At 50.2% G+C, this 16,021-nt stretch overlaps 2 protein-coding genes across 10 annotated transcripts in view; one reads left to right on the top strand and one right to left on the bottom strand.

Moving 5' to 3' along the window:
• Nucleotides 1-16,021, bottom strand: part of PFKFB3 (6-phosphofructo-2-kinase/fructose-2,6-biphosphatase 3) — an 86,171-nt gene that overhangs the window by 26,767 nt on the left and 43,383 nt on the right. For 3 of the 9 annotated variants that reach the window (XM_017513200.1, XM_017513202.1, XM_017513201.1), the window contains exon 1: nt 2,519-2,971. The exons of 5 other annotated variants lie outside the window; for them this stretch is intronic. In XM_017513200.1, coding sequence (XP_017368689.1) covers nt 2,519-2,594 — 76 coding nt within the window. In that variant the 5' untranslated portion in view covers nt 2,595-2,971. Of the gene's footprint in view, nt 1-1,705; nt 1,812-2,518; nt 2,972-16,021 lie in introns of those variants that run through there. One more of the 9 variants, XM_017513206.2, reaches the window with a different exon arrangement.
• On the top strand, nt 11,894-13,830 carry LOC108292352 (glutamate-rich protein 2-like). Its single transcript, XM_017513211.2, has one exon. It carries the CDS (start codon nt 12,129-12,131, stop codon nt 12,825-12,827), a length of 699 nt encoding a protein of 232 aa, XP_017368700.1. The 5' UTR covers nt 11,894-12,128; the 3' UTR covers nt 12,828-13,830.

Raw genomic sequence — 16,021 nt, 5'->3', positions numbered from 1 at the left:
TAATTAGCCGGGTGTGGTGTTGCATACTTGTAGTCCTGGCTACGGGAGAGGCTGAGATGGGAGGATCACTTGAGCCCAGGAGTTGGTGGTTACAATGAGCTATGATCGCACCACTGCCCTTCAGCCTGGGTAACAGTATGAGATTCTGCCTCAAAAATGAATAAATAGATAATAAACCTCAGGGGACTCTACCTCAGACCCCCAATGAGAAGACTACTTATAAATATGGCAACAGGTTTAGAAGAAAGAAAACCCACCCACCCGGGCATGGTGGCTCGTGCCTATAGTCCCAGACTTTGGAAGGCTGAGGTAGGTGGATCACTTGAAGCCAGGAGTTTGAGACCAGCCTGGCCAACATGGCAAAACCCTGTCTTCACTAAAAATACAAAAATTAGCTGGGCATGGTGGTGCACACCTGTAATCCCAGCTTCTTGGGAGGATGAGGCATAAGAATCGCTTGAACCCAGGAGCTGAGGTTGCGGTAAGCCAAGATCGCACCACTGCACTCTAGCCTGGGCAACAGAGCAAGACACCATCTCAAAAGGAAAGAAAGAAATGAAAGAAAGAAGAACAGACCCACCCAATGTCCCAGATGCCAATAGAGAATTGAGGAAGAATATTAGGAAAGATCCCAAATAGAAATACCTTCTTTCCTCCATTCCAGTATGAGATAAATGTGACTATACAAACAGAAAGACACCTCCACTTGAAATAAGGGTATGGGCTGCAGATCTTTTTACAAGAAGGAATGTGTCTGAGACTACACCCCAAAGCCACACAGGAGGATGCCAGCCGTGGGCGGGACAAGAGAATTAATCCATCGGCTTTAGCCAAACTCCCACCCCCCAGCTCTGAATGATTCTGACAGGGATTCTTAGGCAAATCTCTCACTGCGTGCGAGACGTGCAGGTTGATGGAATCCAATGGATCAGTATCCAAGCCTGGAGGGGGGATGCCTTGCTCCACGCTGGTGTTTCTCAAAATCACTACTGAGCTAATGCCAGCTGATCTCAGAGCCCTGGAAGACACAGGATGCTCCTCCCAGACCGGGTGCATACACATGCGATCACATGTATGTACATATATGGACTAGCCTACATTGCAGTTTACCAAGTGCTATAGAGATAATACTTGTTTCATGCAAAAGTTGTTTCTGCATTTGGCCTTGGCCAGACCTCCCTGGGGATTTAAAGAGATTCATTCCACACCACTTACAGGTTTTACACAAAGACAGCCATGGGCCACCCCAGTTAAAGAGCATCTGACAGAGCTGGGCAACACACCTGCAGCCCCAGACCTGGGCACCCCAGCCCTGGGCCACCTCACCAAGAGGAGGAACAAGACCTCTCTTGAGGGCTACCCCAGAACTCTCAAGTCCAGCAGGATGGATCTGCTGACGTCCCCCACCAGGGCACACCACAGGGGTGGGTGTAGGGAGAGGGGCAGGTCTGGATGAGGCCGGTGATTCAGACCGATTCAGACCGGGCAGGCCTCCAGAAGAGCTGTCAAGTCCCGCGGGGGCCGTCCTAAGAAACGTGGCAGCCGGGCAACCCTGCCAGCCGCCTGCACTCAGGCGCCCTTGACGCGAAGCCACCTTGACAGTTTGCACCTGGATCCCACGGTCACCGCTCAGACTACGACCTGACCTGGGCGAAACAGCATCAGGCGGCTCCCTGTCCAGCCCATGGGCGCCGGAGTGCATTACCTGGAGAGACGGCATCGCCTCTCTGCGCTGCCCACCCGCCCTTTTCCGCGGCAGGGCACTGCCAGCCAATTCCGAGCACCGGGGAGTGCATGCGCCCAGGGCGCGTGGAGCAGCGCCAACCGCGCACTCACCAAACCACCCACCTTCCCCAAAGCCGGGGGCACAGGCGTGGCTCCAGGTGGCTCTCCTGGCGCCTCCAGCACGGAAGGGCGCCCCCAAGACACTGGGGATGCGCGGAAGAGAAAGAGATAAATGCAGAAAGAAACACGGAGTGGGAGAACGAGGCGGTAGAAACAGAGAGAAATAGAGACCTATATATGAAAGAGGAAATAGGACAGAGAAGTAGGTTACTAAGTGAAGAGAGGCGATAGGAATGCATAGCAAGGGGGGAAAGGAGAAAGAAACAGAGGCAGAGAGGGGAGACCCGGACGGTGGAGAGAGGCGGAGGCGCGAGCAGCCGGGTCGCTGGGCTGCAGTCCGGCCGTGGGCGCCCGGGGGTCCGGGACAGGGATCTCTGAGGGTGTGGGCCCCCTCCCCGGCCTGGCCAGGCTCGCGCGTCCCCTCGTCTCGGCGCCCGCAGCCCGGGCGGGCGCACTCGCAGTTTCCAGGCCGGCGGGGCAGCCACGGGGACCGAGCCACAGCGCCCCCGCCGCCCAGCCAAGGACGCGCAGCCTGCGGCCTCCGCCCCGCCCAGCCGGCCCGACCCTCACGGGCGCGCCCCCCGCAGAGGGGCGTCGGCACAAAGCCGCCCCACACAATGGCTCGGCCCCGCGCGGCGCGCCCTGCAGCCCGGCACCGCGCAGCTGCACTTACATCTGGGCAACGAGGGCCGGTGGTCCACGGGCACCCAGATCTTCTGCACCCGGCTCTGGGTCAGTTCCAACGGCATCTTCGCGGCTGAGCCCGACTGCCCACCTCCCGGGGCCGAGATGCCGACTCCGGGCGGAGAGCGACCGCCGACCCCCGGAACAAAGGAGGAGAAGGGGTCGTGCGCCGGCGCGCGGCCGGGCGTCCCCTGCGCTGCCAGGGGAAACGTGCTTTGGGCTAAGTCCCGGACGCTCGCCCGTGTCGGGCTCGACGTGCGCTGCCAGGGACGCGGAGCTGGGGATGCCCGACACGGCCGGCTCGTCCGCTCGGGAAGCTCGGGGATGCTCGGGCGCAGTGACAGCCGCGATCCCGCCACCAGGCCTGACGCTCGCCTCCTCTCCGACTCTGCTGGGATGCCCCGCGCACCGCCGGCTTTTAAAGAGTACGGGCAGGCCACAGACGCGCACGTCAGCCTCGGGGCGGGCCGCATTCCTTGGGTCCCAGCCCCCTTCCACGTGGGGAGGAGAATCCGCGAACCCGGAGGCAGCCGGCGGGCTCCCCCTGCGGGCCGGCGACGGCGGCGCGCCAGCTCCTGCGGCCCAGCCCCGGGCCTGGAGCGCGCCCAGCCCTGCTGAAAGTCCTGGCTCTTGTTATCCCCGCGTCCCGTGGTCCCCTCGGGACGTCTGGCACAGCTTCTCCGAATAATTCCGGCCCCTGGCCGCAACGGTGCTGGCCCGGAGGAGAGCAGCGACGCAGTTCTGCCCAGTGTGGACCCCGCAGCCGATTCCCTGGGAAAGCTGCTTAAAGTGCATCCTACCAATTCAGCTCCTTGAGGGCCGTGGGGCCCCAGTACTCTGCATTCCTAACACGCGCTCCGCGGCAGGTGCAGTCCAGGTAAGGACTCGGGCCAGGCTGCTCCCTGATAATACCCGCGAGCCCATCACCCGACACGACCGGGCCACCCGCGGGGAGGCGGCTTCCCTGGTCCTCCTTCCTACCTCACCCTGTCCACTTTCCTGAATCCCTTAGAAACCTGGACTTGAACAGTCTTGCTCCCCGTCACCTAGCCCTAAGACCGGGAACCTGGAGAGTTCTGCGGTGTGGGGCACGAGGAGGGGCGGGAAAGCACCGGGGAGCTGGACTGGAGTGGCCTGGGGCGGCGCGTGGAGGCTGGCATCTTGGTTTTCACACTCACCATGTACACCATTCAAAAAACCTTTATCGCCCCGAGTAGAAGAATGAATACAACTAGACCCATTTCCACCTGCAACTTGTTAATTACCTAAGTCGAGGGAACACTATTGAGGGCGGTCCCTCATGCAGACCCCTAAAATTCACACCCTTGTCCCGCATACCCTGCAGCTCTGCCTCCCCGCTTTTTAGTGTTTTCGTGACCCCTCCCCTCGGCCCTCGCAGTTTGCACCAGCTCACGACCTGTGACAGTCGTGGAGTCGGGCCAGACGCGTGCGGGGAAGACCTGGGCTGCTCTTGGTGGGGAACCGCCGCCCGCGCCGGGGCACGACCTGGATGTGATTTCTGCAAACAGCCTCTGCACAGGAGCGCCGCGCCGCCTGGCCGAGAGGTGCACACTTGGCCTTGAGGCTGGGCCGTGATTGGAGGGAAGGCGGCGCTCGCTGAAACCAACACCGCCGCGAAAAAGTCTGCGCAGAGGCTGCCACACGTCGCTCACGTCCCGCATGCTCCGCCGGGAGGGCGCCCGCGCCCAGGCGGCGACTCCCACCCCGCGCGCCCGCCCCGCCCGGGCCTCCACTCCTTCCGCCCCGCCGCCTGACGAGGGGCCCCGGAACGCGCAGCGTCGGCCACCTGGCCTGTGCCCAGCCCCACTCCCGGACCCCCCCACCCCCGCCTCGACCCCCACTCCGACACCCCGCCCCCCTCCCCCACCCCCGCCTCGACCCCCACTCCGACACCCCGCCCCCCTCTCCACCCTCGCAGAGCTCCCGCGACAGCTTTGCTGACCGCCTGGTTTCCGCGCTCGGGTGGCTGTTCAGAAACCCGATGCGTTGCGTTTGGACTTGTTTTTCTGCAGTGGGAGCACAGGCCAGGGGCGACACCCGCCCAGGGCAGAGTCCCACTCAGCTCCTGAAATAAGAGTGGGCTGACCTGAAGAAGGCTGCAGGCCGCGAGCGCCCGCGCCACCGGGACGAGTTCCCGCCCTGGAGTTCGCCGGGGTCGGTGAGGGCTACTGCACCCCTGCAAAGAGTGCCCGCGGTTCCCGGGGAACCACGATGCACCTGAGCGCCCGCTGCTTGCCCAACGATTTTGCACACCTGCAGGCCAAGCAAGCTGACCTGGGGCCTTCTGCTACACTCCCTCCAAGCTTGCAAACACATTGCTGGTTTCAGCTCTTGAGGAGAGCAGAGAGACAGCGTCTGCCCCAGCAGGGGGACATCACTAATCTCCTGACCTAGATAACGCATCTGACAGCGGCCAGCTCTGAGGGCACGAGGAGCTGATGTCCCGGAGGTCCAGCTGAGCTTTCGCAAACCGGGCACTTTTCCTGCCTGTCAACAACGCTTTGGGAGTCCGGAGGGAAGACTGTGTTCTTCCCCGTTCTCCTCCTGCACTTGCTATGTAGCAGCCAAAAGGAAGTTAACTCAGCCCCCTCTCGCTCCTTACATCTAAGTGCAAACTGGGAGTGTGTGGAGGTCAAGGACAAATGCACACTTGCTTTCGTTGTTTTCTTTTAATGGCCAGCTAGAACTCCCGGTAGCCTTTACAGCTCCAGGTGAGATAGGGTAGAGCCCTCATGAGACGGATCTGCTTTACTCCCTACAAAATCACAAACAACCCTGCTGCAACTGTATTTTGGTAATTTACTGGTTCAGAGTTTACTAGTTTGGACATCCTCCTAACTCCTTCCCAGCTCTGCTAATGCCCCATCTTACCCCAAATGTCCAACTAGGGCTTCGCCATCTTCGCTGCTCCTAACCTGGGTATCATAAAGGCAGTCCAGAAAACGCCCCCAATCATGTAAACGTTCCTCTAATACAATGATTCTTTTACAGCCACAACAACGCCAAGGATAGCGCAGATTAATGATTTCTCTTAGGTCCCGAGTCACGGTCCTAGAACCTGTGAAAGACAGAAGGAAGCTTCAGGACTGCCTGGTCAGCAGCCCCACTTGCTTTATGGGAAGAAGTAAAGCGAGTTGAGATTAGAGAAGTCAAGGAACCAGGTCAGAGATCAAGGAAGAAAGCCAATTAGAAGCAGGATTTGTTGGGTTTGGTTCCCCTCCCCCACTACTTGACACAGACAGCAGATAGATAGCTCCCTAGGAGACCCATTATAGGGCCACCCTAACCCCAGGGTGCTGAGTGGAATCTAATTTAGGAGCCGATCAGGCTGTGATTCAGACTCACCCACAACAATTAAGCTGTTTGGAAAGGAAAGATCAGAGAAGGACCTTCCCTGAGTAGAATGAGACATTAGCAGGGCAATTACTGAAAATGATCCTGGCCAGTGCAGTGGCTCACACCTGTAATCCCAACACTTTGGGTGGCCGAGGCAGACGAATTGCTTGAGCTCAGTAGTTAAGAGACCAGCCTGGGCAACATGACGAAACCCCATCTCTGCAAAAATTGAAAAAATAGCTGGGCGCAGTGGCTCACACCTGTGGTCCCAGTTATTGTGGAGACTGAGGTGGGAGGATCACCTGAGCCCAGGAGAGACAAGTTGCAGTGAGCCAAGATCGCACCATTGCACTCCAGCCTGGGTGACAGAGTGAGACCCTGTCTAGAAAAAAAAAAAAAAAAAAAATTCCAAGCAAGTGCCTGGTGAGGTGCTTGCCCACATAGCTGAATTCACTGAGCTCCATCCAATCTTGAGAGGACAGTGGAGTGGTTTTTCTCCAGGATCACGTTTGTTCCCAGCCAGCCAATGTCATCTAACTCCTACCAGAGGTCCCAAATGCCGCTGTAACGATAGCCACAAGCAACCACATTTCCATGATCCTGTGCCGGCCATAGTCAGGTTTAAATGTTCAAACCATGCTAGGACCTACCCCCTGCCCAGAGGGAGACAGAGAGAGAGGTGACAAGCATGGCAGGCTGGGAGCAATCAGAAGTTGCTCATTAGACACCAAGTGTCACTATTTGCTCCTGTGAAAAATCGCATTTATGAGAGAAAAAAGTGAGCCACCAAACAAAACACTGAAACCACCAAACCCTTCCATCATCATCAAAGACCGGGGGAGGGGTCTTTTTATTTTAATCAATTATTTGTAACCCATACATGATTGGGAACAGAGACCAAGACTATCCACACAATGTCACGTCAGGGGTTCAAAAAGCCAATTCATAACATGCACACAGATGTTTATACCAGCTTTATTCATAATTGTTAAAATATGGAATCAACCAAGATGTCCTTCAGTAGGTAAACGGATAAACTGTAGAACATCCAGACAATGGAGTATGATTCAGTTCTAAGGAGAAATTAGATAGCAAACCACGAAAAGGCATGGAGAGGCCAGCCGTGGTGGCTCCTGCCTGTAATCCCAGCACTTTGTGGGGCTCAGGTGGGTGGATCACCTGAGATCAGGAGTTCGAGACCAGCTTGGCCAAGATGGTGAAACCCCATCTCTACTAAAAATATAAAAAATTAGCTGGTATGGTGGTGCCCAGCTGAGGGACGAGAATCTCTTGAATACAGGATGAGGAGGTTCCAATGAGCCAAGACTGTGCCACTGCACTCCAGCCTGGGTCACAAAGTGATATTCTGTCACAAAGTGATATTCTGTCTCAAAAAAAAAGAGAGACAGACAGAGTGGGGGGGAGGGAGAGGGAGAGGGAAAGGGAAGGAGAGAGAGAGTGAAAAGGGGAAAAAAGAAAAGAAAAAAGACATGGAGAAACTTTAAACACACATTACTACGTGAAAGAAGCCGGTTTCTGAAAATGCTACATACAGTAGGATTACAACTATAGGACATTCTGGAAAAAGCAAAACTATGGAAACAATAAAAAGATCAGTGGTTACCAAGAGTTGGGAGCAAAAGGGATGAACAGGTGGAGCACAGGAATTTTTAAAAATGAAGTAGAGACAGGAGTCTCACTATGTTGCTCAGGCTGATCTCAAACACGTGAGCTCAAACGATCTTCCTGCCTTGGCCTCCCAAAGTCTGAGATTGCAGGCAAAAGCCACTGTGCCAAGCACAGGATTTTTAGGGCAGCGAAACTACCCTGTACTGTAATAGTGTATACCTATGATTATGCATTTGAGCCCACAGAATGTACAACAAGCGTGAGCCCTAATGTGAACTGTGGACTCTGGGTGATAAGGACGTGCCAGTTAGGTTCATTGATAGGTTCACTGATTGTAACAAATGCACCACTCTGGTGGGGATGCTGATAGTGGCAGGGCTGTGCATGTGTGCGGGAGGGGGTACAGGGAAAATCTCAATACTTAGTTTTACTGTGAACCTAAAACTGCTTCTACTTTTTAGTAAGTCTTTTAAATAAATAAATATATATATATATATATATATATATATATATATAATTTTTCTGGCCAGGCACCGTGGCTCACACCTGTGATCCCAGCACTTTAGGAGGCTAAGGCAGGCAGATCACGAGGTCAGGAGTTCCAGACCAGCCTGGCCAACATGGTGAAACCCTCCCTCTACTAAAAATACAAAAATTAGCCAGCCATGGTGATGCATGCCTGTAATCCCAGCTACTCAGGAGGCTGAGGCAGGAGAATCATTTGAACTCGGGAGGTAGAGGTTGCAGTGAGCCTAGATTGTGCCACTGCACTCTAGCCTGGGTGTCTGATGGAGACTCTGTCTCAAAAAAAAAATTATTATTTTTCTACAAATATCATAGACTTTTTTCTCCAATCCGGTGGACTTAGTGTCTCATCAAGTGGGTGTGAGAAGGATACGCAGCAGCCACAGCCTGGCTCTGGGTGAAGTGACTCAAATTGCTCAACTAGTCCCAGCAAACCCTCTGCTAAGTCCATTTCCCTCTGCCCCGACCCTGTCACTCCATCTCCTGTGGGCGTTTCCTTTTCTCAAGGACACCCCTGAGACCAGGTTCCTAAAGCTGCCTACTGGCACTTCATGTTGAGAATCACACCTGCCTATGGCTTTCAGAGGATCCCGCACTCCCTGTCAGCCTCCTCCCCCAGTAACAAGACATAGAGTATTTGTGTTTTTTAAAAAAAGTATTATTGGCTGGGCTCACGCCTATAATCCCTCCCAGCACTTTAAGAGGCTGAGGCAGGCGGATCACTTGAGATCAAGGGTTCAAGACCAGCCTGGCCAACATGGCAAAACCCGTCTCTACTAAAAATACAAAAATTAGTTGGGCGTGGTGGCAGGCACCTGTAATCCCAGCTACTCCAGAGCCAGAAGAATCACTTGAACCCGGGTGGCGGGGGTTGCTGTGAGCCAAGATCGCACCACTGTACTCCAGCTTGGACAATAGAATAAACTCTGTCTTAAAACAAAAAATAAAACTATTATGACTTCACAGTATTTGTGCTTGTTAAAACTCAGATATGCTGTAGTCGAGTTCACAGTATTGTACCAACATCAGTGTCCCGGTTCTGATATTTTACTGCAGCCACAGAAGATGTCACCATTGGAAGACGCTGGGTGAAAGGTTCGTGGAACTGCTTGTACTATTTTGCAACTTCTTGAGAGTCTAACATTATTTCAAAATAAAAAGTTTAGGGTCAAGCACGGTGGCTCACGCATGTAATCCCAGCACTTTGGGAGGCCGAGGAGGGCAGATCACCTGAGGTCAGGAGTTTGAGACCAGCCTGGCCAACATGGTGAAAACCTGTCTCTATTAAAAGAACAAAAATTAGCCGAGCATGATGGCAGGCACCTGTAATCCCAGGAACTCAGGAGGCTGAGGCAGAAGAATCAATTGAACCCGGGAAGTGGAGGTTGCAGTGAGCTGAGATCGTGCCACTACACTCCAGCCTAGGCGACAAAAGTGAGACTCTGTCTCAAAAAATAATAAAATAAAATTTAAAATTTAAAAGCCAGTGATAGCTCAGTTTGCTCAAATTCTGGAGAAACAATGCATAGTTGTGTAGATTCAGGCATGGAGGGAGGAAGGGCTTGGTAGAAAGGTGGTCAAGAACTCTGCAAGGATTTGCCTGTGCTGGCAACAGCCTCACTTGTTGCAAATGACATTCACATATACAAAGGGAATTTGCCCAAATCTTGCACCTGTGGAAAAACCAAATCATGCTCAAGCTGTCTTTTAACTTGGGGTAGGGGTGATTCTATTTCTCGGCTTTGCAGAGATTTTTGGAGGAATATTAGTAGTTTTATGTCTTTGTCACCAACTTGCATGCTTACGGCAAAAAAAGAGTCACACGGAGTGCAGTCAGTGTTCTCAGAGGTGCGTGCTGAGCCTGAGATGAAAGGGACTCAAAGACAGGTACCTACTCAAGAAATGCATGGTCCTGGCACATGAGCCAGCCTGTCCATCTCATGGTGCCCAGAGGTTATTGATTAGGTACTCACAAGCAGTAGCTGTTCTCAAACACTGCACAGAGGAGGCTGCAGAAGGAATCTCAATTATCCTGGGTTCTGACAGAGAATGAAGGAGGTGGTGGTCCAATAGTTGTCATCATGGTGTTATGCTAAGCCTCGTGCTGGCTATTACAAAAAAATGGCTGCCATTCCCAAGAGCTTGCCACTTAAGACCAAAGGGAATAACATCCACGCGTTAGAATGCAAGTAGGGACCTGAAAGAGCAGCGTGAGCCTGAGTAAGAGCACACTGCACGCAGGCTAAGGGTGAGTCCATGTTGGGATGTTAAGTTTGCATGTAACTGGGAACAGATCAACTGGGAATTTCATGTTGAAATTTCATTGTTCTTTACTTTTGTTCTACCGAGTCCAAGGACACATGGAACCAAAAGCAAAGATCTCTAATTTCTTTTTACATACAATATATATTCACTGACAGCTGCTGTACCAAGGGCTGAAAGTCAAGCAAGGGATGGTCCTTGTCAGAATTTTTTTTTTTTTTTTTTTTGNAAAAAAAAAAAAAAAAAAAAGGCGAGCTCACAAGGCAGCACGCTGCCTGCACTGTCTCACGGCCTTGGCGCTCAATCTCTCCCGCCCTCTCCCCCAAATAGTGTTTATCCTTATGAAAGCAAAAGAGGAAGGCAAGCCAGAAAGCTTGATTTTGGAAAATTCCTCTCAGAGGCTTGAAAACAAGGGGCGGGACAGAGTAGAAAAAGACCAGGCTGTTGGCACCTGCAACTGCACCCAGTAAATAGTGAGGGCTCTCACCTCCCCAGAGATCACCATCTGCCGTGAGAACGAGTGGATGTAAAATGGACCGAGAAACTCCCGTGTCAGGCTACCTTGGCTCTGCCAGAGTAGCCAGGACAGTAGCCCGAATTCTCCCCTCTCGGCCTCACCGTACACAACAGCCTCTAACTCCCACCTACCTTCTTCTCCAAGAGAATTCTGTGGGGAGGCCCCCTAAATACTCTCTGCTGGCAGTTGTAATCCACCGGAAGCAAACCACGTTTATCTGCGTTCTCTTACCAGTTTGGTTGGTGACTCAGTCTCCCTGGGTGCACCGCCAAAACCAAATTCTAAAGGAAAGTCTGAGTCCTGGGTGGCAGTGGCCCATGCAGACATGGCCAGCCACCCGGGAGGTGTGCTGGGGTTGCGGGGGCCCCTGGACACCTGGACCTTACTTGTTTTCATGCTAAGCCCTGGAAATTTGACCTAGAACATAAGTAGCTTTGTTTCTTGCCAGACAACTTCTCAGTGACTGTACTGGGTAGACCCAGATACAACAAGACAAAGAAAACTCTAGACATGTATGAGGCCCAGATAAAACGATGGAAGAGCCCTGGGCAAAGCCCCTCTGGGGTTAGGGAAACACGGCCACTACTAATTCCTAAACCACCCACCCCATGTCTCCTGTCTAAGGGTCTTCTATGACCCTGACAACACCTTCTCCCAAATCGTAAATGGAAAAGAACAGGAGGCGGGGAACAGTGGCTCATGCCTGTAATCCTAGCACTTTGGGAGGCCAAGGCAGGCAGATCACTTGAGCTCAGGAGTTCAAGACCAGCTTGGCCAACACGGTGAAACCCCGTCTCTACTAAAAATATAAAAATTAACCAGGCGTGGTGGCAGGTGCCTGTAATCCCAGCACTTGGGAGGCCAAGGCAGGCTGATCACCAGAGGTCAGGAGTTCGAGACCAGCCTGGCCATCAAGATGAAACCCCGTCTCTACTAAAAATACAAAAGTTCGCCGGGCATGGTGGCGCACACCTGTAATCCCAGCTACTCAGGAGGCTGAGGCAGGAGAATCGCTTGAACCCGAGAGGCAAAGGTAGCAGAGAGCCGAGATCATGCCATTGTGTTCTGGCCTGGGTGAAAGAGCAAGACTCCTTCTCAAAATATAATAATAAAATCAATCAATCAATCAATCAATCATGTTCCAACTACAATGTTCAATCTCCTTTTCAATGACAATGCTAACAAGATTTGGGGTCCAAGTGTTTTAGGTGATGGTCACAGAGTTATCTAGTATTCATTTATAATATGCAAATAAGAATCATCTTAAGAAACTATCGCGCGCGCCGTGCGGTCTCCACGGCTACGCGGCATGCCCAGCGCGGATCCCCGAGCCCCGCGCAAGCAGCTAGCCGGGCTGATTCTCGGTGTCTGCCCTTCGGATGGTCGGCTGGAGAGGGCCGCCAGCGGGAATTCTGTAGACAAGAGAGATACTGTAAAGACAACAAAGAACAAACAGAATGGCAGATTGCTAATGTTTAATCCAAAGGAAAAAGTGATGATTGAATCAAATGAAGCAATGTCAGATAAATGCCTTTTTGGACGCAGACCAAGATTGGGAACCAAACTTAATGCCTCACCAACGCAGGTCTCTCCAGATATAGCTAAGACGTTCACAGAAAAGAAGGAAGTCCCTTCTAATAATATTGAAAATAAAGTCTCTTTAAAGAATACTGAAAATAGAGTATCTTCAAGGAGTATTGAAAGTAAAGATGTCTTAACAAATCTACAGTCTGACCTACAGTCATCTTCCTGCTTAAAAGAAAGCACAGGTGAAGTGGGCAAAGATGCAGTCATTGTAAAGCAGGAGAAAAATAATGAATATTCCCTTCAGGATATTGATGATAAGTTGTCAGAATCAGCAGAGGATGATGGTGAAGACGATACCAGTGATGAAGATAATGATGAAGACAGTAACCCTAAAAAGAATACTCAGGCCCCACTAGAGTTAATGGCAGAAGTAAGTTTTATTTGTGCATATAATTTAAGAAACTTAAAAATACTGAAATAATTAAAGATCAAAGATTTAAAATCACTACTGTGAGAGCTAAAAAAGTGGCTCTCCTGGAGGCAGAACACAGGATGGTGGTTACCAGAGGGTGGACAGGAAGAAGCTGGAGATAGAAGTCAGCTAAGGGGTACAAAAGTACAGTTAGATGGAAGGAATAAATTATAGTATTCAGTAGTATAGTAGGGAAATTATAGTTAACAGTAGTTTATTGTATGCTTTAGAATAACCAGAAGAGAAAATTTGTAATATTTCCAACACAAAGAACAGATAAATGTTTGAGATAATGGATAATCCAATTACCTTGATTTGATAATTACCCATTGTATGCAGGTATCAAACATGTACCCCCAAAATGTATACAATAGTATATATCAATAAAAAAATAAACATTTTTTAAAATTAATAAAAAGATCCTTGTCCACACACACACACAAAAAAAGAAACTATCACGGAGATTAATAACTACGAATCTTTAAAAGTCTGATATCAAGGTGAATAAAAATAACTAAAAACTTACAATGATCCTACACTGAAAAGTGCTTCTTAGCACATGGTAACAATAAGCAGCCTCTCAAAGATACTCAAGCCTCTGTAGGCTGCCAGGGTCACACCTGAGAGCCTCGATGAGCTCTGCAGAAAAGATGCACACCTTCCACTACACAGAGGTCAATTTAACAGCAACAAAGAAACCCACAGTTGTATGAAATGAAACTGAATCTGCATTTAAAAAAAAACAGAAAGAGGAAAGCAAATTAAAAATTCAGTGAAAGGGGAAACAATTATAAGTAAAAGAAATTTTAAATCAGTAAATAAGCAATCGTTCCTCTCAGATTTAAACACAGAAACTCCAAATGGATCAACAGCTACTAAAGGAACTGAAATAGCAGTTATCTTAATTTCAAAGAAAAAGTTTCAACCTAGATGGTTTTAATGGATGGGTTCTAACAGAATTTCAAAGAAGAAATAATTTTTATCTCAGTAAATTTTTTTTTCTTTTTTCTTTTTGGGATGGAGTCGTGCTCTGTCGCCCAGGCTGGAATGCAGTGGCGTGATCTCGGCTCACTGCAACCTCCACCTCCCAGGTTCTAGCGAGACTCCTGCCTCAGCCTCCCAAGTAGCTAGGACTACAGATGCACACCACTACGCCCGGCTACTTTTTGTATTTTTAGTAGAGACAGAGTTTCATCGCGTTGGCCAGTCTGGTCTTGAACTCCTGACCTCAGATGATTTATCTAAGTAAATTATTCCAGAAAATAGAAAATAATAAAAGCAATTCTAGTCATTTCCGAGGATAGCAAAACCTTGATTGGTAAAACAAAAAGTCAGTAAAAGAAAAGGAAACTTTATGTTCATTTCATTTATGACAGAGATATAAGCTTCCTATGTAAAATATTAGATCGTGAAAGCCAGACACATACACTTGACCCTTGAAAAACACACTTGAATCACACAGGTTCCCCGACTTTCCTCTGTCTCTGCCACCCCTGAGACAGGAAGACCAACCCCCTCTTCCTCCTTCCCAGTCTACTCAGCATGAAGGCAACAGAGATGAAGACCTTTATGACGATTCACTTCCACTTAAGGAATAATAAATATGTTTTCTCTTCCTTAAAAAACTGTAAAAGATGTGGAGGATGCCTTGGGCTTTTTGTGTACTTCTCAAAAGTTTTAAGATGTCCTAATTTATTGTTCAAGCAAAAGAAGAAGAAAAGAAATACAGTCACATGTTGCCTAATGATGGGGATGTGTTTTGAGAAATGCATCACTAGGCAATTTTGTCATTGTGCAAACATCAGAGAGTGAACTTACACAAACCTAGATGGCGTAGCCTGCTACGTATCTAGGCTACATGGTACAGCCTGTTGCTCCTGGGCTACAAACCTGCCCAGCGTGTGACTGTAGGCAGCTGTAACAGTGGTAGGGATTCGTGTATCTAAACATACAAAAGGTGCAGTAAGGCTGGGAGCCATGGCTCACATCTGTAATCCCAGCACTTTGGGAAGCCAAGGAGGGTGGATCATCTGAGTTCAGGAGTTCAAGACCAGCTTGACCAACATGGCAAAACCCCATCTCTATTAAAAATAGAAAAATTAGCTGGGAGTGGTGGCGAGCACCTGTAATTCTAGCTACTCAGGAGTCTGAGGCAGGAGAATCGCTTGAACCAGGGAGGCAGAGGTTGCAGTGAGCCAAGATTGTGCCATTGCATTCCAGCCTGGGAGACAGTGCAAGACTCCATCTCAAAAAGAAAAAAAAAAAAAAAGAAAAGGTACAGTAAAAATGCAGTATAAATGATTAAAACAAGCCACATACAGTGGCTCAGGCCTGTAATCCCAGCACTTTGGGAGGCTGAAGTGGGGAGGATTGCTTAAGGACAGGGGTTTGAGACCAGCCTGGGTAACACAGCAAGACCCTATCTGAGATGGTGAGTATTGAGTGTCAAGTTGATTGGATTGAAAAAGGCAAAGTCTTGTTCCTGGGTGTGTCTATGAGGGAGCTGCCAAAGGAGATTAACGTTTGAGTCAGTGGACTGGGAGAGGCAGAACCACCCTCAATCTGGGTGGGCACCATCTAATCAGCTGCCAGCTCAGCCAGAATAAAAGTAGGCAGAAGAACGTGGAACGACTAGACTGGCTTAGTCTCCGAGCCTCCGTCTTTCTCCTGTGCTGGATGCTTGCTGCCCTCAAACATACGACTCCAAGGTATTCAGCTTTGGGACTCTGGGACCTTCGCCAGAGACTGAAGTCTGCCCTGTTGGCTTCTCACTTTTGAGGTTTTGGAATTTGGACTGGCTTCCTTGCTCCTCAGCTTGCAGATGGCCTATTATGGACTTCACCTTGTGATTGTGTGAGTTAATACTCCTTAATAAACTCCCTTTATATCTTTATATAACCCTTGATAGTCAGGGTTCTCTAGAGGGACAGAACTAATAGGATATATACATCTGTAGGATAGATGTATGGGATAGGATAGATGTATATATCCTAGTAGTTTTGTCCCTCTAGAAAACCCTGACTAATATACCATCTGTACAAAAAATAATACAAAAAAAATTAGCTGCTGTGGTGGCAGGCAGGTGCCTGTGATCCCAGCTACTTGGGAGGCTGAGGTGGAAGAATCGCCTGAACCTGGGACGTGGAGGCTGCAGTGAGTTGTGACTACACCACTGCACTCAGCCTGGGCAACAGAGTGAGACC

This window comes from Cebus imitator, unplaced genomic scaffold (genome assembly GCF_001604975.1).
Source record: "Cebus imitator isolate Cc_AM_T3 unplaced genomic scaffold, Cebus_imitator-1.0 Scaffold487, whole genome shotgun sequence".
NCBI classification, from domain to species: Eukaryota; Metazoa; Chordata; class Mammalia; order Primates; family Cebidae; genus Cebus; species Cebus imitator.
This window is presented reverse-complemented; position numbering and strand designations above follow the sequence as displayed.